At 44.9% G+C, this 23,066-nt stretch overlaps 1 protein-coding gene across 1 annotated transcript; it reads right to left on the bottom strand.

Annotated features, from left to right (window-relative positions):
* Nucleotides 1-3,335: 3,335 nt before the first annotated feature.
* Nucleotides 3,336-8,883, bottom strand: LOC140607537 (keratin, type I cuticular Ha7-like). The gene is made up of 7 exons (XM_072782227.1): nucleotides 8,392-8,883; nucleotides 8,118-8,200; nucleotides 7,171-7,327; nucleotides 6,640-6,801; nucleotides 6,428-6,553; nucleotides 5,832-6,052; nucleotides 3,336-5,165 (listed from the first exon to the last, which is right to left on the bottom strand). The coding sequence occupies exons 1-7, from the start codon at nucleotides 8,881-8,883 to the stop codon at nucleotides 5,033-5,035; spliced, it is 1,374 nt and encodes a 457-aa protein (XP_072638328.1). The 3' UTR covers nucleotides 3,336-5,032.
* Nucleotides 8,884-23,066: the final 14,183 nt, after the last annotated feature.

Here is a 23,066-nt window from a genome sequence, read left to right on the forward strand (position 1 = left end):
ACCCACTTCCCCTTCCACTACCCCTTTTTCATTTCCCAGAGTTAGGTGTCTCTCATGTTGTCTCACTTTCACTGATATTTACACTCATTTTCTCTTCTTTCCCTTTATTCCTTTACATAATTTTCATATTCCCCAAATGAATGAGACCATATAATGTTTGTCCTTTTCTGATTGACTTATTTCACTCAGCATAATACCCTCCAGGTCCCTCCACGTTGAAACAAATAGTGGGTATTTGTCATTTCTAATGGCTGAGTAATATTCCATTGTATACATAAAACATATCTTCTTTATCCATTCATCTTTCGATGGACACCGAGGCTCCTTCCACACTTTGGCTATTGTGGACATTGCTGCTATAAATATCGGGGTGCAGGTGTCCCGGCGTTTCATTGCATCTGCATCTTTGGGGTAAATCTCCAGCAGTGCAATTGCTGGGTCGTAGGGCAGATCTACTTTTAACTTTTGAGGAACCTCCACACAGTTTTCCAGAGTGGCTGCACCATTTCACATTCCTACCAACAGTGCAAGAGGGTTCCCCTTTCTCCACATCCTCTCCAACATTTGTGGTTTCCTGCTTTGTTAATTTTCCCCATTCTCACTGGTGTGAGGTGGTATCTCATTGTGGTTTTGATTTGTATTTCCCTGATGGCAAGTGATGTGGAGTATTTTCTCATGTGCTTGTTGGCCATGTCTATGTCTTCCTCTGTGAGATTTCTGTTCATGTCTTTTTCCCATTTCATGATTGGATTGTTTGTTTCTTTGGTGTTGAGTTTAATAAGTTCTTTATAGATCTTGGATACTAGCCCTTTATCTGATATGTCATTTGAAAATATCTTCTCCCATTCTGTAGGTTGTCTTTTAGTTTTGATGACTGTTTCTTTTGCTGTGCAGAAGCTTCTTATCTTGATGAAGTCCCAATAATTCATTTTTGCTTTTGTTTCTCTTGCCTTCATGAATATATCTTGCAAGAAGTTGCTGTGGCCAAGTTCAAAAAGGGTGCTGCCTGTGTTCTCCTCTAGGATTTTGATGGAATCTTGTCTCACATTTAGATCTTTCATCCCTTTTGAGTTTTTATTTGTGTATGGTGTGAGAGAATCAGAAAAGACCCTGAATAGCCAGGGGAGTATTAAAAAATAAAACCATAGCTGGGGGCATCACGATGCCAGATTTCAGGTTGTACTACAAAGCTGTGGTCATCAAGACAGTGTGGTACTAGCACAAAAACAGACACATGGATTAATGGAACAGAAGAATAGAGACTCCAGAAGTGGACCCTCAACTTTATGGTCAACTAATATTTGACAAAGCAGGAAAGACTATCCACTGGAAAAAGACAGTCTCTTCAATAAATGCTGGGAAAATTGGACAGCCACATGCAGAAGAATGAAACTAGACCATTCTCTTACGCCATACACAAAGGTCCCTCTTTAAAAAGCAGCTCAATCACTCAAAGAAGCAGAGGATAAATACATTAAGTGATACAATGAGAGTTGCTTTGCAGCCAGTGCAATTTAGGTCTCAGTCCTGGCTCAGCCACTTGCCAAATCATATCTGTAATCAAGCTATTTAACTTCTGGGAGCTTCACTGTTTCGTATTTTAAAAGCAGTTATAATGTCTGACTATAAGAATGCTAGAGCATGACATTCTACTCCCAGGAAGAAGAGATAGCACTTACTATCAGGCAAGGGGAAGCCAGCAATATATAAAACTCCATTTTATTTTTTTATTTTTTTAATTGTTTTATTGGAGTTCAATTTGCCAACATATAGCATAACACCCAGGCTCATCCCGCCAAGTGCTCCCCTCAGTGCCCATCACCCAGTCACCCCAAACCCCCACCCACCTCCCCTTCCACTACCCCTTGTTCATTTCCCAGAGTTAGGTGTCTCTCATGTAAAATTCCATTTTAAAACTGAGCAGTTATATTCAAATGTTTAACCATCAAAGAGGGAGAGAGCAAAGCAGGTTCTGTGCGATGTAGATGTTGCTGTTCACAGGAAAGAAAGAAATGCACCAGGCACAGCGTCAGGGACTGAAGCTGGTCAAAAGCAGAAGCCTGGATCTTTCCCAAAAGGCAGTGCTTCAGAGGTGGGCACCAACTCGGCAGGTCCCATCTCATTCATTTCACTTCTCAGAAAAAGTCAAAGCTGCAGAGGAAGCTTTCCAGCTCAGATCATGAGGGAAAAAACCAAGCCAGTTTCTGGCAAGACTCCTGTTTCTGCTTCTGCTCCCAACACAGGTCAGTCAACCCACTTCAGACAAAATGGCAACTTATCATGAGAAGTCCTTCTTGAAGGTCACCTATCGCCATCAGGACCACACTCGGAACTGGAAGCTGTAGTCCCTATATGCCAACAGGCAGTTTGTCCCCATGGAGACTAGGCTGCCTTGAACTATCCCAGTCTTTACTCTGATGTGGGTGGTTTAAGTGACTTCATTTCTCCCTGCTGCTTTTTCTCATATGATGGAACAAGGCCTGAGAAGCAGTGAGGCTGAAGAAGCTATTTTTTTTTCAAAATGAACTATTGGGACTTCATCAAGATAAGAAGCTTTTGCACAGCAAAGGATACAGTCAACAAAACTCAAAGACAACCTACAGAATGGGAGAAGATATTTGCAAATGACATATCAGATAAAGGGCTAGTTTCCAAGATCTATAAAGAACTTATTAAACTCAACACCAAAGAAACAAACAATCCAATCATGAAATGGGAAAAAGACATGAACAGAAATCTCACAGAGGAAGACATAGACATGGCCAACATGCATATGAGAAAATGCTCTGCATCACTTGCCATCAGGGAAATACAAATCAAAACCACAATGAGATACCACCTCACACCGGTGAGAATGGGGCAAATTAACAAGGCAGGAAACAACAAATGTTGGAGAGGATGCGGAGAAAAAGGAACCCTCATACACTGTTGGTGGGAATGTGAACTGGTGCAGCCACTCTGGAAAACTGTGTGGAGGTTCCTCAAAGAGTTAAAAATATACCTGCCCTATGACCCAGCAATTGCACTGTTGGGGATTTTCAACCAGCTGTTAACCACATTTAGAAATCAGGACTGCAAATGAACATAATCTGCATTCCTGAAAAATAAAACCTCCAAAATGGAGATCTACAAGAATCACAGTGACCTGTAGAATTAATGAATGCCTCTGAGGTCAAGGGCGTATTGTCCCATCACTTCAACACTGGTGGATCCCAAGGGAGAAAAAGGAAATGAGAGGATCCATAAAATTGGGCCTCCTCTCCATGGGTGGATTCAATATTAGGGAGTTGCTAAGAAGGCTCTGCCCCTTTGAAGCAAAGTTTTCTCATGCTTTGAACTAATGCAAATACTGAAATAAAATTTGCTCTGGAAAGCAAATTATTAAGTGCACCATCTCATTTCTGATTGCATTAAGCTTCTAGAGGAAATTAATTTTAGCTGCCCAGAGGAAAAAGTCTGAAGCCATGGGTGAACTCTGAGCAGTCTGGCTCAGCTCTCACATTCCTAAGTATATGACATTGGCTCTAAATGAGGCTAATATGGTGCTGTCTCCTTTTCAGGCTTTTTAAATTTCTGCCATCTCATTTACCCATAGAATCCATGACAGATCTAGAATGTAAGTAGGAAAAATGACATACCCTTCATTTTATAGCAGGGAAAAATGCTGAATTAAGTGATGATTCTCAAGGCCCATAACAAGTCAGAGATAAAGTCAGGAAGACACATTCATCCTTTTAACAGATGTTTATTAAGCATCTACTCTTTATCAAGCAGTGAGCTAGGCTCTGGGGAAGCAGCAGTGTACAATGCTGATCTTCAAGAAGCATTTTAATGAGAAAACAATGGAGAAGCAGGCAATTTTAGCTGTTGAGGGCTACCATGGTGACAGTAAGCAGGACAGAGAGTGACAAGGCTGTAATCATTGTGGACGGATGGCCAAGCAGGAGCTCTTGGAGGGAGTGACATTTCTTCTGAGCCCTGAGTAGTAAGGAGAAGGAAAGCATTCTAGGGAGGAGGAAAAGCAGGGACCAGTCTCAGGGACACCCAAGGAATACACTGGCCAATGTGGCGGCATCGTGGTGAGGAAGGGAGAGAGTGGTAAGACGTAAGGTGGGAGCACAGAAGGTAAGCAAGAAGAAAAATTTTGGAAATATTGTAGATATATTTTCCATTACCCTAAATCATCATGCCCAACAGTGTGGTCTATTGAATCAATAGGTTTTAATATTTCAGGAGAAAGTACTAGAAAATATAAAGTCATTGTTCAAATGTTACTGTCAAATTAGATGAAGAGAGGTGTAGCCAGCCAATAGTTAAGAAAGTCAAGATTTCTAGAGAAGAGAGATTTTTTTAATCTGAAAGTTCCCTTTACAGAGCAAGAGGCAAGACCGGTCCTTTGGTCAGATAGGACTCTGAGTGGAGAGAGCTGAGATCTGATACAAGGGAAGCTCTTAACTTACCCTAGAGAGGAAATGGAGCCACTTCAAAAGCAGGGAGGCAGGATGAAAGGAGAAAGGAAATAGAGGAGGAAGTGGTCAGATATGTAGTATCTAGTTCCTTTGCTCCCTCTCTGGAGCCATTATCTGAGGCTGCAGATGTTAGATGGAATCAGTTGGAGGGAATCCCAAACAGTGAAGTTTGTTCTTCACTTTCCTGGCCACAAACTGGAAATTTTCAAACTAAAATTGGTGTTTTGAAATGCAAATGCAATTTCAGGTCCCACCCCATCCTCTCCCCAAGATACTTTTTCAATCTGATCCTATGCCTGAGTATCTTCAATGTAGATATTCCCAAGCCACCACTGGTGGTTGGGATCCAGCCACTGAGGTCATGAAACTTATCTGGGAAAATCTGGAACTGAGAAGGAAGCCTCCCAACCAAGATTCCACTTCTCCTGATATTCTGTCACCTTTGGAAAGGCCTCTACGTACAAAAAGTCAGCAATAGTTAGAAACCGAGTGCCTGCATATATAAAAAGCATTTCTCCTTGGGCATCCTCTTGCTTTAACTGCCCCTGCTGGTGCGTGGGCATTCAAAACCGGCTCCCGGTATTGGCTCCACAGGCTGACCCGGACACAAAAGTGGGGCAGGGGGCACAGCTTGGACGAGTTGCACAGGGGGATGTGACACAGGAGGCAGCAGTGGAGCATGGATTGCAGGGGAGTCTGTGGAGAGATAGAGAAGGTGAACAAAGTTAGAGGTGGGAAATGAGTGATATGTGATGGAGCACAAAGAAGAAGTCCCCACTCCAAAACCACAGGACAAACCGGGTGGCAGGCATAAAGGAGGGCACAAGATGAGATGAGCACTGGGTGTTATACTATATGTTGGCATATTGAATTTAAATAAAATAAATAAAACTATAGGACAATGACCCAATGGAACCCCTGGCCATTGATCTCTACTATGCACCCTTATGACTAGACTGAGTGATCTTAAAATGCCTTCCCCAATCATATATTCTATATGAGAATCAGATTCTCTCCTATAGGTATAAAATACAAAGAATGATTGACAAGAGAGCAAAATCAAGTCCAACAAATTTGTTGGGTTCTATATGCAAATCTCCTACTCAAGGAACAGTTACATGTCTTCTCTCCCCAGTCAACAGCTACACCAAGTAGCCCCACTGGAGACCTGGCAATGGTCTGAACGGACAGTCTCTCCCTTAACACTATGTCAATGATGCACAGAGTGAGGAGATTAAAGGGCAATGGGTCATTCAGCAGAAGCATACACCACCTTCCTCTTTGTAGACAGCACAACTATTACCCTGAGAGTCTCATTTGAACTGACCAAATGACTTGGCCAAGTGCCTAGATCACACCTACTTGCAATCCTCGCTCTCCAGAAGTTTCCGGTATGTGTTGATCTCACACTCCAACCGAGCCTTAACGTCCAGCAGCACCTGGTACTCCTGGTTCTGCCGCTCCAGGTCACCCCGGATCTCAGACAGCTGCTCCTCCACGTTGCTAATCAGGATCTGCATCTGCGCCAGCTCCGTGCCAAAACGGGCATCGGCTTCACACAGAGAGTTCTGCAGACAGTCTTTCTGTAATACCAAAGACAGAACCAGATGGAAAATCGTGGACTGCAGCCCCCAGTCTCTCCAGTAAGACTGTGACACCCCAAGGTGTTGCCAGGCCTGGAGAACAACCTAGCTCCTGTTAGCACTCCTCAGCTGGAAGAACTAATGACGTGCCATTGCTCATCATTGTAGACCTCAGCATAAATTTGCAGGACCTCGCTCATCTGAAGGAATGTTCATTCTCTCAGCAACCACATCTATGAGAAAGTTCTTGCAAAGGCAAGGAACTCAAGGTTTGAACTGTGTCCTGGTCTGTACTTAAGGGAGGCAGGGACTGAACCAGGAACTGCTCTTGGGAATGGGAACCAGACTGTCTTCCAGGTGTGCAAAGGAGCTCACCAGTGTGTGCTGGGCCTGAAGCTCCACCTCCAGGGCGTTCACCGTGCGTCTCAGCTCCAGGATCTCCGACTGGCAGCACCGCAACTCCTCAGAGCAGGACATGTCCTGCTGGCTGATGCTCTCAGACTGAAGCACAAGTGCACAGAGACATGATCAGCAGCCTGCCCGTGTGGAAGCCCGGGTCCCTCCCTGCACCGAGGCAGCACCCTCACCTGATCTTGGAACCACTCCTCCACATCATTGCGGCTGGTCTGCACCATGGCCTCATAGTGGCACCTCATGTCCTCCAGCACTCTGCCCAGGTCCACGGTGGGCTCAACATCCAGCTTAATCTGGAGCTTGTCCCCCAGCTGGCCCCTCAGAATGCTCACTTCCTGTAGGAACAGAAAGATCCACACCCTAAGTGAGGAAAGGCTTTTTGACAGAGCAGATGACACCTGAACCCCTCCCCAGACAAGCAGCATGAGAGGCGACCCCACTCATGCACTGACATGAGAGGTCTTGCCCATGGTCCACGGGGAGAATCCATTTGGACACCTTCCTATATAGACAAGGCAAATCTTTACAGACCAGAAACTCCCCCTCTGCCACATCCCACACAATCAGTCTGACTGCCAGACCTGGATCAACCCTTCATCCTGATGCCAAGTGAACCCCAGGTTTAACCCTAGAGCCCCAGGGTGAGCAGTGCTCCCTTTCCTGGCCAGTGCCTTCCCCATAGGTCTGCATCCCCAGGACCACACCTGTTCGTGGTTCCTCTTGAGGCAGAGCAGCTCCTCCTTCAGGGACTCCTGCTGGGCCTCCAGGTCAGCCTTGGCCAGGCTCAGGTCATCCATGAGCTTGTGCATCCCACACATGTCCGCCTCTACCATCTGGCGCAGGGAGAGCTCACTTTCGTGCCTGCCAGCACAGGAGATGCAAGGTTAGCAGGATGCCAAAGACAGCCCCTCTCAGCTGCCCCTAGTTTCCATTTCCTTCACCAACTGGGATTCTCATTTGCTCACTGTGCTCAACTCTGGCCTCAGAGATGAATTAGACTCAGTCCCTCTACTCAATTGGCTCATGACCTAGAAAAGCACTCATAGCAGATATCATTTTATCATTGGCTTGAAGCAACTTTAATGCCAAAAGATTAACTGACTTGCCTACAATGTATCTTAGCATCCAGGACAGGGCTCACACTGCTGTGTGAGCTATCCTTTAACCAGGTTAAGCAACAACCAAGCACCACGTCAGTGATTTGCCCCCTTCATGCTTGTATTGGGCTATTTCTCTATATCTGATCTTTGTTTAGCAGAAACACCTGGTACCTGAGGACCCCATAGGTAAATCTGGACTTTGACCCATCTGTAAGGGGATCGTCTAACTTACATAAGAAATTCAACGACTGTCCTTACTCAGTTTATTCTTGAAATCACCTTATTCTGCCCCTAGTTAGTGAGCTCAGGCAGCCTTAACTTTAATTTTAGGAAAATAAATGAAGGAGGACTAACTCTGGGCTATACCATACACACTGAATTTGGTGGTGTTCTTTCTCGTCCTTTTACTCATTTTGTTTGTAATAAAAATTTCTATTTGGAGAATTTAGGAAAGAAGAAACAGGACAGTAATTCAGTCAATCAGGTGTTTGGCCATTGGGACTTAGGGTGGAAGAAGGAGTCACTTTGAGCCTTCTTCAGGCCCTACTTACTTGATTCTAAAGTCATCAGCAGCCAGCTTGGCATTGTCCACTTGGATAATCAGCCTGGTATTCTCAGCCTTGCTACACAGGATCTGAGGAAAACCAGGAAGACAGTTCATACACAAAACATCATAACCTGGGCCCCAGCTCTACAGGTGGCAGTACACTCACACTCAAGGGAATCCAAGAACCCAAAGCTCCCTGAACCTTCAGTGGCTTCTTGCCTGCCAGGCCCTATCACCTTCCTCAGACCCAGCACTTCCCAAGCTACTCCAAACCTCACCTTCTGCTGGAGCTCCTCAATCGTCTGGAAGTAGGACTGGTAGTCTGGACACACAGTGGACTCATGGCATTTGCTTGACTCTCGGATCTTGGTCTCCAGCTCCTCATTGTCCCTCTCCAGCTGGCGCACCTTCTCCAGGTAGTTGGCCAGGCGATCATTCAGGAACTGCATGGTCACCTTCTCATGGCCATTGGGAGCGCCCTCCCCATAGTTCTCACAGACTCCAATGTTGCCAGGAATGTTGCGGGTCCCTGGCAAGGGGCAAGCAGTTTGGCAGCTGTGGGGCATACAGAGGCTGGGTTGGCCCAGAGGGGTTGCCCCAACACGTGGTCGGTTGGCATGTGCGATGGTGGCCGACAGGCACAGAGACGCAGCCTTGGCCTCTGACCCAGGCTGGCCTCCAATGTCAATGCAGGGGCCACAGACATTTGTTGCTGTAGGCATCTTGGTGCTGCCCAGGCAGTGGGATGAGTTGATGTAGCAGGAAGTCATGGTGTTGGGCTGAGGGTGCACAGAAGGTTCAGAGCAGCTGGGAAGGCCAAGCCACTGAGTGTGACAATCCCCTATCCTCCTGGGCCTTTTATACCCCATCCCAGGTGGGTGTTGGCTCCATGCTTTGACCTCAGGGCCTTGATTCTCTACCTATTGTTGTACCGTCATCCTGTTACTCAGCTGTTGAGTTTACCATTAAGAGTTCCTTGCCTCATTAAAGGAATGTTGATGAAGTTGAGGTGCCCTTTGCTTTTTGATATTAAGCTGTCTGTTAATAGAAAGTCAGAAGCTTTTTATTATTTTTTCAAAGAACAAAATCCTTTTAGCCATCAGAGGTTTATTCCTTGACTATAGTTGGCCTCCTTGTTGATGTGCCCACACTGAAGTCATGACTGTTCCTGTTGGTCATTGAAGTGTCAGAAGAGATAAACCCCTCTGACCACAGTGGTGCTCACCTGGGCTAAAACTAACCCAGCCTTCCCTATTCAGGGAAGAGACTGCTTCTTTGCTGATAGATGCTATAGGTTTTGATTATCAAAATTTTCACATTTCTTCTTTAGTTTTCTGTTTTTCAAACTAAGGGGTTTCTTTAAGATTTTGTTTACTTATTTATTTGAAAGAGAGAGAGCATAAACTGGGGAAGAAGCAGACTCCCTGCTGAGTAGGAAGCCCAAAATGGGGCTCAATCTTAGAGCCCTGGGATCATAATTGGAGAGGAAAGCATACCGTGTAACCTACTGAGCCACGTAGGTGCCCCTCAAACTCAGTTTTAGGGTCAATAAAACTTTGATAAGTCCATTCATTCAGCACACATCTCCTGGCACATCCTATGTGCCAAGCACTGTGCCACACACATGCCATAAAGTTACTTAATCCTGATATAGTTTCTGCCCAGAAAGAAGCAACCCAAACTTGGGTAGCCATGGATGTTTTAAATAGGTTGTCTGAGAATCTCATCAGTTGAGGGTGACCCTGAACCTTGCCTGATCTGGACCAGGAAAGGTGAGTTCAATAAGCTAGAAACAAATAAAAATTAACAATAATCTTTTTTTAATCCCAAATAAGAACTTGGCCATGAAACTCAATGGACACTGAGTTATCAGAGTCAGTATTATCAGAGTCAGTATGGGGGAGTTTTTCCTACCTTACTTCCTTGATTCTAAGGTTCTTCACTGAGCACTTACCGTATGTGTTAGGGGATTTATCAAAAATATTGTTTAATCCTACCATTCTGTAAAGTGGATATTCTTAATTTTACAAAAGAAATAAAGAAGACATTGAAGATTAGAGACATGAAGTTGTTTTTCTACGATCTACCCCATTATGAAGTTGCAAAGCCTGTTCTCAGTTTCAGCGTCTTTAGACTCCAGAGCCTACTCTTGTTCTCTTCACCTTACCACCACCACATCCCTCCTTCCCAGTCCCCAATAGGAGAACAACTGTGTCACTGCCAGAACTAGGAAAAACTATAAGGTCTAGAAACTGGACAAGAAGTTGAAATTAAGAGATAAAACAAGAATCTAACATTTAATAATATTCTTTGCATCTCAGAAAACACAAATGTTGGAATATCAATGCAAGGGGGCAGCAGGGTTTCTCTAAGGACCATTCAGAAAGATGCTCAAGAGAAAATTCCATCTCCAAATTATTATACTATATCCCACACCCCACTAGCTCTTGGTACCGGGAAACCAAGACAGCTGAATACTAAGTTCCCAAAAGTTTTCTCTCAAAATTTGTGGCAGGAGATAGTTTGTCCCCTAGGACTAAAAATAAACCTAATGTGGAGTAAGATCCCCCCCAAAGTGGTTATAACTATATCTTTGTGAAAATGAATATTTTCCAGTCCTCTGAGCATTGAGCAAAAGCTGAACAGACATTTCTACAGGGACCAGATACGTATCTGTGAAACATAAGCTGTTGGACTTCTATCAAGAAGCAATACAGAATTTGAGACTTCTGCCCAGATTGGGTTTCCCAAGAAAGGTAACTAGTGGTCATCTCTGTCCTAAAGTTTACTCAGAGCTCATCAATGAATAACTCTTTATAGACATCATAATTAGAAGACATCACCAGGCAAGGCCATCTCATCCTTCAGAGGCCTCTGGGTGCAATCTGCATAGGTTACATCTTCAAACATCCCTTTGTTACCCTCCTCTGCCTCATCACGTAGCAACAAGCTTCTCAATAAATCAGAGAACTAGACTTATAAAGTCATTTCATTTGATTCACTAAGTAGAACCTATCTTTCGGCCTTATTCAAGTCTATTGGACTTGCCAGTCAATGGACTGGCAAGATTCAGTCCATTAGCTAAAACTCATAATTTCTTCCATCTCAAAACACACAACACTTGTTACTTCATAATGTCACTGCCGTGGCTTGCTTGTTTTTGTTTTTGTTTTTTGTTTGTTTTTTTATGAAACTAGTATTTATTGAGCACTTACTATATGATGGGCACCAAGCAACTGACAAGCATTGTCTTATTTCATCATCACAATTTAATGAAGCTACTTGGAATGGACATCATTCCAGACCTCAAGTTAAAGGTTTGCATAACCTAGGTATTGTAGACATTTGAAGAGCTTCAAGGTTTTTTTAAAAAAAAATAATAAATTTATTTTTTTAATAAATTTATTTTTTATTGGTGTTCAATTTGCCAACATACAGAATAACACCCAGTGCTCATCCCGTCAAGTGCCCCCCTCAGTGCCCGTCACCCATTCACCCCCACCCCCCGCCCTCCTCCCCTTCCACCACCCCTTGTTGGTTTCCCAGAGTTAGGAGTCTTTATGTTCTGTCTCCCTTTCTGATATTTCCTACCCATTTCTTCTCCCTTCCCTTCTATTCCTTTTCACTATTATTTATATTCCCCAAATGAATGAGAACATATAATGTTTGTCCTTCTCCAATTGACTTATTTCACTCAGCATAATACCCTCCAGTTCCATCCACGTTGAAGCAAATGGTGGGTATTTGTCGTTTCTAATGGCTGAGGAATATTCCATCGTATACATAAACCACATCTTCTTTATCCATTCATCTTTCGTTGGACACCAAGGCTCCTTCCACAGTTTGGCTATTGTGGACATTGCTGCTATAAACATCGGGGTGCAGGTGTCCCGGCATTTCATTGCATCTGTATCTTTGGGGTAAATCCCCAGCAGTGCTGTGGCTTTCTATGTCTGGGTGACGCACCTCTCTACTGAAGCTTCCTCACAGTCCTGGTGAGGGCTTCTACTGAGTCTGCCGTTTTGCATAATGACACTGATGTTGCAAGTCTCTTTGTAAAGTTGCTTGGTTCACTGACTTGCATTTTTCTCAAAAGAGGTTAGTGTAGGGTGAGAATGCCTGCCCTCTTACGTAAGACTGCCTTTCTTCCTGACCTTTTGAGAAGAGTCCTTATGGCCCTTGATGACGAAATATGAGCCAGATTTAGTGACAAGAAGTGGTGAAAACAGAGTGAGAGACGGGAGCCTTTAGCTCTCCTTCACTCACCTGTGTGTACAAAGTTCTCTCACTGATTCTGACTGTAGGGTCAATAAAACTTTAGAAATACCAGTCTCTAGAGGCAGGAAACCTACTACAGACAGAAAGCCAAAGCTGCGGCCTTGAGATGTTATTTTCAAACATGGTGTTGTTACAGATGGATGTATCTCAACCAGTGGGAGGGAAAGGTGTGGACTTGTAGGCTAGCACCCAGAAATTGTGCCTAACCCACAGCCTACCTTTCTATGTCATGGAGCATCCAAGAGTTCAAGTCTTGTATAGGAACATTATCTGGCAGCCTGGGTGGCTCAGTGGTTTAGCGCCGCCTTCAGCCCAGCGTATGATCCTGGAGACCTGGGATCAAGTCCCATGTCGGGCTCCCTGTATGGACCCTGCTTCTCCCTCTGCCTGTGTCTCTGCCTCTTTCTCTCTCTCTGTGTGTCTCTCATGAATAAATAAATAAAATCTTTAAAAAAAGAAAAAAAGGAACATTATCCATCATGTAACGTTGGATGCAAAGGTTAAAGACAGCTCCTGTGTATGGAGCTTATAATGCCATGTCTCTTAAGTGTTAGATAATGGTGCCAGAGAAAATTGTAGGTCAAGAAAATCATGAAGATTCTTGACAGAAGAGTAATAAATAATAATAGTAAGAAATAATCAATTTATTATTCTAGGTATGCAACTCTTGAGGCTTTGACAAATGGAAAAGGCACACTAAAATTAGAATTTTACCATCAGGTTTCTTAGATGCAGCCCCATAATCCACAAAGTTTATTCACTTATCGATGTTGTTTTCCTTTTACAGTGACATACCTTAGACACTGGGAGTGCAGCTACAAAAGACAGAGTTCCTGACTTAGAGTGAGGGAGACATTTGTGACAAGGCACCACAGTGGAATATTGGGGTGGTGCCACACTCATTCTGAGGCCTGCAGACATGTCATCATATTTTTTCCCATTATCCTGTTGATGGCCCAAGAGCAGAATCTACTTTTCCTCCACAACCGTTTATTCTGTACACCAAGCAATTCTCTGTGACACCAGCTGGCTGTCCTATAATTCCATTTAATTCTGACGTTATCTACTTGGATTTAGCATCAGATCCCACAAGGTAAGGGCTTAGTCCCACAAGACTGCTCCTACTTCAGATACTGATCACAAGTCCAGGTTGTCACCTGTACTTCTGAATGACTGGCTATACATCAGGGTTCCCATGACCCCTTCCTTGGGTTTCACAATTTGCTATAATGGTTCATAGAACTCAGGGAAACATTTATATTTACCAGTCTATTATAAAGGATATGATAAAGGACTCAGATGAATAGCCTGTTAAAGAGACACATAGGGCAAGATAGTGGGAAGAGATGCAGAACTCTCTCTGAACAAGCCATACTACTTGCACCTCCACATGTTCACCAACCCAAAAGCTCTGTGAATACTGTACTTTGGGGATTTTTATGGAGGCATTATCATGTAGGCATGATCTATCATTAGCCCAGTCTCCAGTCCCTCTCCCCTTCCCAGAGGATGGGCAATGAGGTAAAAAATGCCAAGATTCTAATCATAGCTTGGTCTTTGTGGTGACCAGCCACCAACCAGGAGCCCACCAAGAGTGGCTTCATTAGAACAAAAGACATTCCTAGCACCCAGGAAATCCCAAAGGATTTGAGAGCTCTGTGTCAGGAATTGAGTTAAAAACCAAATACTAGAACAAAAGATGTTCCTAGTGTTCTTATCACTTAGAAAATTATGAGGGTTTTAGGAGTTCTGTGCCAGGAACCGGGGGCACGGACCAAAATACACAATAATTTTCAAAGCAGTGGGAATAGAAAATACCCAAACTTTGATTTCTGAGCTGCCTGACCTCCACTAAGTTACATAACCTTTAAATGCATCTGTTTTCTCCTATGAACATTTACAATGATATTTACACTGAGGGCTACTGGTAAGAGTGAAGGATGCCAGGAAGACCGAATTCCTAACATAATGGCTACTAGCACATGGTAGGCGCTGAATCAATGTCAGTTCCCTTCCCCTTCAGGGTCTCCAGCCATTGCCACCAACCCCTTTAAAAAGCTTAGTGTTTTGAGAAAAACAAAAATCATAATGGCTTATAAATACATGGATATATGCTAGCTTTTTGGTGTAGTCCCATTTGTTTATTTTTTATTTTGTTGTTTGTGCTTTATGCGTCATATCCAAGAAATTGTCCCAAGACCCATTTTTCCCCATATTTTCTTCAGGGAGTTTTATGGGTCAGGTCTTACATTTAAGTCTTTAATCCATTTTGGGTTAATGTTGGTGAGTGGTATAAGAGATGGGTGAATGGCCATGTTTTCTCAGACCATTTATGGAAGAGATTATCTTTTCTCCATTGAGTATTCTTGGCTGCATTGTCAAATATTAATTGGCTGTATATACGTAGACTTAGCTCTGGGTTCTTGATTCTGTTCCATTGGTCTGTGTGTCTATTTTTATCCCAGTGCCATGCTGTTTTTGTCTACAGCTTTATAATATAACCTGGAATCAAGGGTTGTCATGTCTCCCACTTTGTTCTTCTTCAGACATAAGTATTTTTTAAATCTTCCCAGCTGGGTCCAGTGTGCAGTCAAGGCTAAGAAGCAGTGACTTAGAAGAACAAGGAAAAAGAAAATGGGAAAACCATTGTGGCATTTGAAAACCAGCACTTTGGAGTTGCACAGGTGCAGGTTCTGGCTCTGCTAAGGTTTTGAAGCCATGGAGCTTGCATTTTCTCCTGTGGAGAGTGAAGGTTATAAAATCTGCCCTGGGAGTTATTTGGGAGGATTCACACCCTGAAAGCAGAGTTCAGTTGCTAATGAAACTACTTCTAATAAAGCAGGACAAGGCCATAAGGCCTTATCTGCAATTCTGAAATCTAAAACATTCTGAAAAGCAAGTTCTCTCCTAACTTGTCTTTGTCTAGTGTTTATTTATCCCGTTTAGTAGAACTATCCATATACTTCATGACAGAATCGGTAAGAAGTTTGTTCACAGGTCTCCCCCACAGCCATCAGAGGTCTGGGAGAAAGAGCTCCCAGCCAGTTGGGCTCTGTAAGGAATCTACCCTCTCATGCTCTCAGGCACCTTTCTAGTGAATGCCAGGATTAAAATGTTGAATCTGGTATGTGATTGAAGTCTGTGAAGGTAGAGCCACACCCTGTGCTACGTGGCCACCCATCCAACACCTTTAGCACCTGCAGAGGAGGGGCATTCACAGAAAGAAAAGAAGCACTTCAAGGGCTCAGATCCTCCTTGACCTAGCATCTGGGAAGGAGCTCCTGGAAGCCCAGGGGCTGGATATGGTGTCCAGCAAACAGAGGGAAACAGGAACCAGAAGTAGAAGGTCTCAGATAAGATCACTTTTCTCATAGAACCATGAGATTAAGACAGGTCTTTATGTCCCACAAGCAGGCTGTGAGCTCGGTCATCTAAACTCATGATCCATTGATCCTTTTTGCTGTCATCAACATGGAGCTGAATTCCCTCTCAACCACCCATCCTCCACCCAGTGACAGGGAATCTGGGGTCTTTTATTCACTATTGACCATTTTCTGAATGAGAGAAGGCTCCCAAGTCCTTGCTGTAGTACTTAGTGACAGTCCCTAAGGACAGGTGACCCAGAAGGCAGAACCAAATTATATCGCCCCAGGAGAGCCTCCTTCTAGGGCTGACAAGGCAAGACTGGGGATCTTTTTTTTTTTTAGATTTTATTCATTTATCCATGAAAAACACAGAGAGAAAGGCAGAGGCATAGGCAGAGGGAAAAGCAGGCTCCTCACAGGGAACCCAATGTGGGGCTCAATTCCAGGACTCCATCTGCTGAAGGCAGATGCTCAACCACTGAGCCACTCAGGCGTCTCTGGGGCTGGGAATTTGTTCTCATTTAAGGAAGGGGTGTTTCTAGACAGTCTCTGCTCCTAGCACTGCCCCTCACTAGCTAGGGGGCCCAAAGCAAGTCAGCCAGTTCTTCAGGTGCCCGGTTCCCCATTGAAAAGCAAGGTCTGGAACAGACCATGCGCTTGAACTCTTGAGCACAACCCAAGTAAGAATTATACTGCACATTTTGCAACCCAACACACACATACAGATTATTTTCTATTCTGTTCTCTCTCTCTCTATCTTCTTTCTCTCTCTCTCTCTATTGGGCTGATCAAAATCCACTAAAATGACTTCACAGACCATTAATGAGCCACAGCCATAGTTTACAATACACTGCACCCATGACCACTGTAATTTAATGAAACAACCTGACAATGGTAGACACACTCAATAGGCAACATCACTTAATAATTTATGCATTTAATTTATTGACCAGGATCCAGAAGAGAGACGCAGCTCCCCAAGTGCTACAGAAGAAAAGTGGCCCCACTAAGAATATTTGAAAGTCAAAACACAGAAGCTGCAGAGCCGCAGGGACGCCCCACCTCAGAGATGAGCCACTTGTAAGTGGGCATCAGCCATAGGTAAGTGTCTGACTTCCTGCATCCCTCTCATCTGTGGAGACAGGAGGATCCCCACTGCCCCATGTACAGGACCCACTGCTGCCCCGGCAGCCTCTGGTGGGTGCACAGGGTCGGCTCAAGAAGGAGGTGCTATGGGAGGCTCATGGGATACAAGTCACAGGATGTCCTTGCCTGAGGGAGAGGCATGTGGATCGAAGACGTTCTGCAACCCAGACACACAGAGATGGTCCATCCTCCAGCACAGAAGTCTCAGAGTGCAGCAGCTAAGTAAAGGCAGACCTGGCTTCAGTCTCTGCCCTTCCTGCCTTACTAGCTCAGGCCCCGGAGCAAATTACATTCTTTGAGCCCTTATATCTTCGTCTGCAATAATAAGGACAGTAATGTTAACCACACAGCTTGTTAATTAAGTCTTAGAGGAATTAATGCTGAAATCTGTGGGAAGAGAGACAACAGGGCTCATCAGAGAAGATCAGGTCTTCTGTTCACACTTTGCTGATCTTATCACACACACGCTCCAAATACTTGACTGCCACGTGAGTTCTCTGAGACTCAGTTTCCTTGCCTACAAAATGGGACTCCCTAGAGCCCCACATACTCCTTCAGCTATGGCACAACCAAAATTGACTCTAGGCCTGATAGGAGAGAATTGGGGTCCAGTCATATTTTCTTCTTTTTTAATTAAAGAAAAGTGATATTTGGTTTTTTTTTTATAAAAGTTAAGGTAGGCCTTATAATGTAGCATGGCTTTAGTGAAGGAATACAAAGTGCCCAGTGTATCATAAATATGCCAGCCACATATATTCCTCCTTCTTCCTCACCCTGCTTATGGCCCAAGGTCACTGACTAAAATGAAAGAAGCAAAATTAAGAGTCAGGCATGAGAGCACATGAGAGCAGTTGGGCACCCTGAGGAAGCAAAGGCCAAGTGTCTGCCGGGACAGGTAGGCACCCATGGCTGAGAAGGAAGGAGTACAAGTGCTCTGAGCAGGTGTGTGATGTAGAATGGTCGCAATGCATGCATCAGCATCCTGGAGATATTAAGAACACTAGCACTTAGAAGTGAGGACCCTCCTGGGCCTCATACATACTCGCAATCCTCCCTCTCCAAAAAGTTCCAGTATGTGGCTATCTCACCCTCCAGCCGCGTCTTGACGTCCAGCAGCACCTAGTACTTGGTTCTGCTGCTCTAAATCGGCCCGGATCTGGGCTCCTCCATGCTGCCAATCAGTAGCTGGATCACAGCCAGTTACAGTGACAGTGAAGACCCAGCCCTGTCGTGCAGAACAGCAATTAGGCAGTGAGCAGTCTCCATAAGAGCTCGCCACTTCAAATAAGAGAGGGCGAACTGCACTCCTTGTCACTGCCCTTTGTTGCTAAAATGGAGGTTTCAGGTTATTTCTTTGGAGAAGTTAAGCTCTGTTCCCCGAGTGACCATCTGGCGTTTCCCTGGAAAGATGCACGGCTTTGAAGATGCAATAGATCTCTCAAAGGGGTAGAGAGGTAGAGTTCACTGGGCATGGGGGCCTCTAGTCTCAGCGCCAGAGGCCCAGAGAGGCCAGGCAATAGAATAGAGGGGTGCAAAGGTGTTGGAACTAAAGGAAATTAGAGTGACTTCAGCCCCTTCATGATTCAGCTGGAAACAAAAGGGGCTGTGGGCTCCTCAGGGGCTCAGAGCAAGTCAACCACAGGGTTTGGAATTCAGCCCAGGGTTCCTGACTCCAGCACATTCTCTTTACACCAAATCTTTCTTATTAAAAGGCCAAATGGTAACTATTTCAGTCTTTGCAGTCCATACAGGCTGTTTGCACTACAGCTACACAACTTCACTGTTGTGGCACAGGGCAGACCTAGATAGTATGGAAGTGAATGGGTAGGGCTGTGTTCCAATAAAATTTTATCTACCAAAACAGGCAGCAGCTGGAGGTGACCTGTGAGCTGTAGCTTGCCAACCCTGCTCTATGCAGCACAATGAATGAGGCCTAAAAATTGGATCCCTCAGAGCCAGTGGGGGGACTGTTAGCCCGTCCTGGAAGCCAGAGGTCTGGGGCAAGGGAAGGGCCTCACCCAGGTAACTCCAGAAGTAGACACTGGACTCTAGACACTGGACCCTCCTCTTTACCAATGCATTTAGGCCAAGACCAGGAGTCCTTCCAGATACTTTTTAACCTCAGAGCAAAGCAAAGGTGGTTGACATCGCTGGTGCTGCTACTCCTGTTCTTTCTGAAACTTGGGTGTGAAATGGCTCTGAAAAGTGACTCAGCTACCATAGTCACTGGGAGAAGTCACAAGACAGGGAGAATGTTACCAACAGAGATTTTTTTTAACCAACATTAATCGAGCACTTAGGATATACCAGACATCAAGATGGACAGTTGAGATGCGTTCTGTCCCACTGATCCTGTAAAGGAGGTAGACTCACCTCCCTTTCCACAGGGAGAAGGAGACTGCAATGCTCGGGGGTTAGGAGGCCCGCCACAATCGCACAGCTAGTGGCAGCAGGACTGGGATCCCAGCACTGGTTTTCTGAAGCCCAAGTGCTGATGGTTTCCTATTATGGCAAAAGGTTCAGTGATGTATTTGGTTACTTACTTAGGGCTTAAGGAGAAGACTTTTGGGAAATAAATTGATCTTAACCAATTGTTCAAAAAGATAAAATTCAAATGATCTTAGGAAACTTCTATTTTCAGCAAGAATGAGATCATTGCATACATATGCTAAAATCTATGAAACACAAGAAAAGAATTGTTTTGTTGTTCACAATGTTCCCAGTTATCACCTGGCATCTCCTTTTCTAACCATATTGCTAAAGTTTTCCCAATATCCTAGGGAGAGTACCATTCAGTGTAATTCAGTCCACAAACTATCCTGGTGATTCTCCCAGTCAGTGCGTCTGGCAGCTGGGCCTTTCTCTCTGGAAGCTTCCCTGAACCCAGCTCTGCCTCGATGGGCCCTCACTCCCACCCCAAGAAGGAGGCCTTGCTCTAAGACATCGAGAGGCAGGCCCAAGGCTGTGCACCAGTCTCCTTAATGGCCTCAGGGAAAGTCACATCTTTGAAACACACATCCTTGCTTTTCCAGTCCCCACTCCAGGAGGATCCTGCTACCTGTGGGAGTTTCTCCCAAACATCAAATAAGCCAGACATTTTATTACTTTACTGTGGTCCTGGGTAAGTTTTCCTATTAAACTGGAGTTAATTAAATCCAAATGCTTTGATATGAGGACAGAGTTCCTCTGGGAATCCTAATATGTGTAGCACTGGGTCCATGTTCCAGGAGGTCCTGGTGCTGGTGGGCATAAATATTTCCCAAGGTCTACAGCCAAGGCTTTGTCATCCACCAAAAATAGACATGGGCAAGGCTGTAGGATAGCTCGCAACCTCTCTAGCTTAGACGTACCATCCAAACACAGAAGATGGTGTCCATCCATGTCCAGCAGAGGGGGCAGCGCTCCTGGCCCTGAGCTGTGAGGCTTGGTATCACATAAAAAGCTTTAACAGGCATTTGGGTGGCCAGACAGGTCTTGGCAAGTCAGATGACACCAGGGTGGAAACAGGGACCCCGTTGAATTGGACAGTATATCTGAGGGAAAAGGAGCCTACAGAAGCCCCAAAGGGTCCAGGGGCCTGGACTCCTGGCCTGCAACCCCTATGTGATCGCTACAGCTCTGGTCACAGCCTGAGGTCTGTGCTCTTACTGAGCCTCGTGCTCCAAGGATAAGGAGATTCTGAGTTTGGTGGTTTCCAGTTATTTTTTTAAAGGCGAACTATAGTTCCAGTATGGAGTTTTAGCATCTCAGAGAAAATGTTTCTGTTCTTAGGGGACATGAAAGGAGGAGAAAGGAAAAATACTTATTGGCCTGAAATAATAATAAACCTTGTATTTGAAGAAAATATAAAGACCTCAGAGAGACCTGGTAGACTTGGCATCAGGACACTTACTTTGATCCCCACCTGTTGGTTGTATGTGAACACATCTTTCCAACTCTCTGGCCCTTAAGCTCCCCATCTGTACGTGGAAGAACCTGGGTCAGATCATCTGGAAGGCTGCTTATGATTCTGACAGTTTAGGACAGTGCTAGAGAATAGAACTTTCTAGAATAATGGAAATATTCTACAACTGCACTATCCAGTATGGTACCCCTAGCCACATTTAGATATTGAGCACTTGAAATGTGGCTAGTGTACCTGAGGAACTGAATTATCAATTTTATTTAATTAAAAATTCAGGGAGGGATCCCTGGGTGGCGCAGCGGTTTGGCGCCTGCCTTTGGCCCAGGGCGCGATCCTGGAGACCCGGGATCGAATCCCACGTCGGGCTCCCGGTGCATGGAGCCTGCTTCTCCTTCTGCCTATGTCTCTGCCTCTCTCTCTCTCTCTCTCTCTGTGTGACTATCATAAATAAATAAAAAAAAAAAAAAAAATTCAGGGATGCCTGGGTGGCTCAGTGGTTGAGCATCTGCCTTTGACTCAGGGCATGATCCCAGGGTCCAGGATCGAGTCCCACATCAGGTTCCCTGCATGGAGCTTGCTTCTCTATCTGCCTGTGTCTCTGCCTCTCTCTCTCTCTCTCTCTCTCTCTCATGAATAAATAAATCTTTAAAAAAAATTTAAAATTCAATAGCCAATTTGTAATTTTTAGCTACCATATTGGACAGAACAGGCCGAGGATTTTAGAAATAAGATCTTGTTCTGTTCCATCTATTGGGTTTATCAAGCTAAGCACATTCTAGGCAAATTTGCACAGGGACTGAAGTCAGGAAGGACCACTGGTTTATACTCAGTTATGAGAATATCCAGTTGGCCAGAAGCTCCTCAGCCTTGGTATTCCAGCTCGCTGAAATGTTACCCTCACCTCCACACTCAAGAACCACAGCTGGCTAAGCAGTGTGTTTGTGTCTCCTGTCAGACTCACGGCCCTGCCTGCCAGACCTGCATGCAGAATCATGTCCGAGAGCCCCAGGCAGCTTCAGGAGCCAATCCATCTCTCGTCATTTCTTGGCAAGTCCAGAGAGGAGATCTTTAATAGAAACATCATCTCAGCTCATTAAGGAAGAACAGCATGTTTGAAGGTTGAGGTTCAGGAAGGTGTATGAGATTCCATTTCTGACTCTCTCCTCTTAATCTGCCATGACCAGTCTTGCCAAGTCGGGTCCTTTACTGAACCTCTCACATTGACCTTCCTACTGTCACAACCTGAGTTGAAGTCCCATTAGCTCCTTCCACACACTTGTATCAGCTTCCCCCCTGCCCCTCAGCCATCCTTTTGGCACCCCTTGGCGAAATGTCCTAAAATACTACTCTGGCTATGCCATCATTGGGCTCAGAACCTACAGCAGCCCTCCCCCTGTCTTCAAGATAGAGTCCAGGCTCTTTGTGGAGTATCCAAGCCCCGCCTCCCACCATGGTCTGATAACTTCCTACCACATAAGCTTTATTCCCACCAGTATTCCACAGGCAGACCTGCTGCTCCAAGGCCACTCAAGGTCTCTTGAGCACCACCCCTGCTCCCAGGCAGGCCACACACACGTCTACCTCTCCTTCGCTTGGTAGACTCTCAGGCCCATCTCAAATGCCACCAGCTGCATGAAGGCTTTCCTGCTCTCCCCAGGCTAGTGCTTTCTCTCAGTCTTTGTGAGTGTGTGCTCTTTTTAGGTAGAAATTTGGCTGCTAGCAGAGTGGTCAGAATAAATGCTTCAGTGGAAGCAGCTGGGCCTGTTCAAACCTTTGTCCTTGCATGTAACTTTGGGCAACTGACTAATCCATCCTCCGCTAAAATGGACACGATTCCTACCTTACATGGTGGTTGTGCAAGCTGCTGGTTTATGTAATGTGCTCAGCACAGTACCAGGTGCACTAAGTGCTCAGTAAGTGGTCATTATTATTGTTGTTATTGTTATCTATCCCTTTTTGAGGAAGGATGAGGACTTACCTACACTGGCCTCAGCCCCCTCTCTAGTCATAAGCAACTGGACAGTGGAGATCACTTGCATTTTTTCTGTAGCTCCTGCACCCAGCTGTAGTTTGCAAATATGAGGATCAGAATTGCAAATTGCTTCATAACTGCCTATACTGAGTCCTGGGTTACCCACTTGCTAGTTGTGTGACCTTGAGCAAGTTTCTTAACCTCTCTGTGTCTCAGTTTTCTCATTTACAAAGAGAAAATAAAGGTACCTTTCTCACATATTGTTGCAAGGTGCAAACGGGGCACTTA

The sequence above is a fragment of the Canis lupus genome, chromosome 16, assembly GCF_048164855.1.
Source record: "Canis lupus baileyi chromosome 16, mCanLup2.hap1, whole genome shotgun sequence".
NCBI classification, from domain to species: domain Eukaryota; kingdom Metazoa; phylum Chordata; class Mammalia; order Carnivora; family Canidae; genus Canis; species Canis lupus.

What these genes read in the sequence shown, in the direction of transcription:
- LOC140607537 (XM_072782227.1), bottom strand. Translation starts at nt 8,883, where the DNA reads ATGACTTCCTGCTACATCAACTCATCCCACTGCCTGGGCAGCACCAAG. An exon ending in TCAAGAGGAACCACGAACAG is followed by an intron (nt 6,802 to 7,170) that starts GTGTGGTCCTGG and finishes CTGTTCCTACAG; the next exon opens with GAAGTGAGCATTCTGAGGGG. An exon ending in TTCAGGCCCAGCACACACTG is followed by an intron (nt 6,053 to 6,427) that starts GTGAGCTCCTTT and finishes TTGGTATTACAG; the next exon opens with AAAGACTGTCTGCAGAACTC.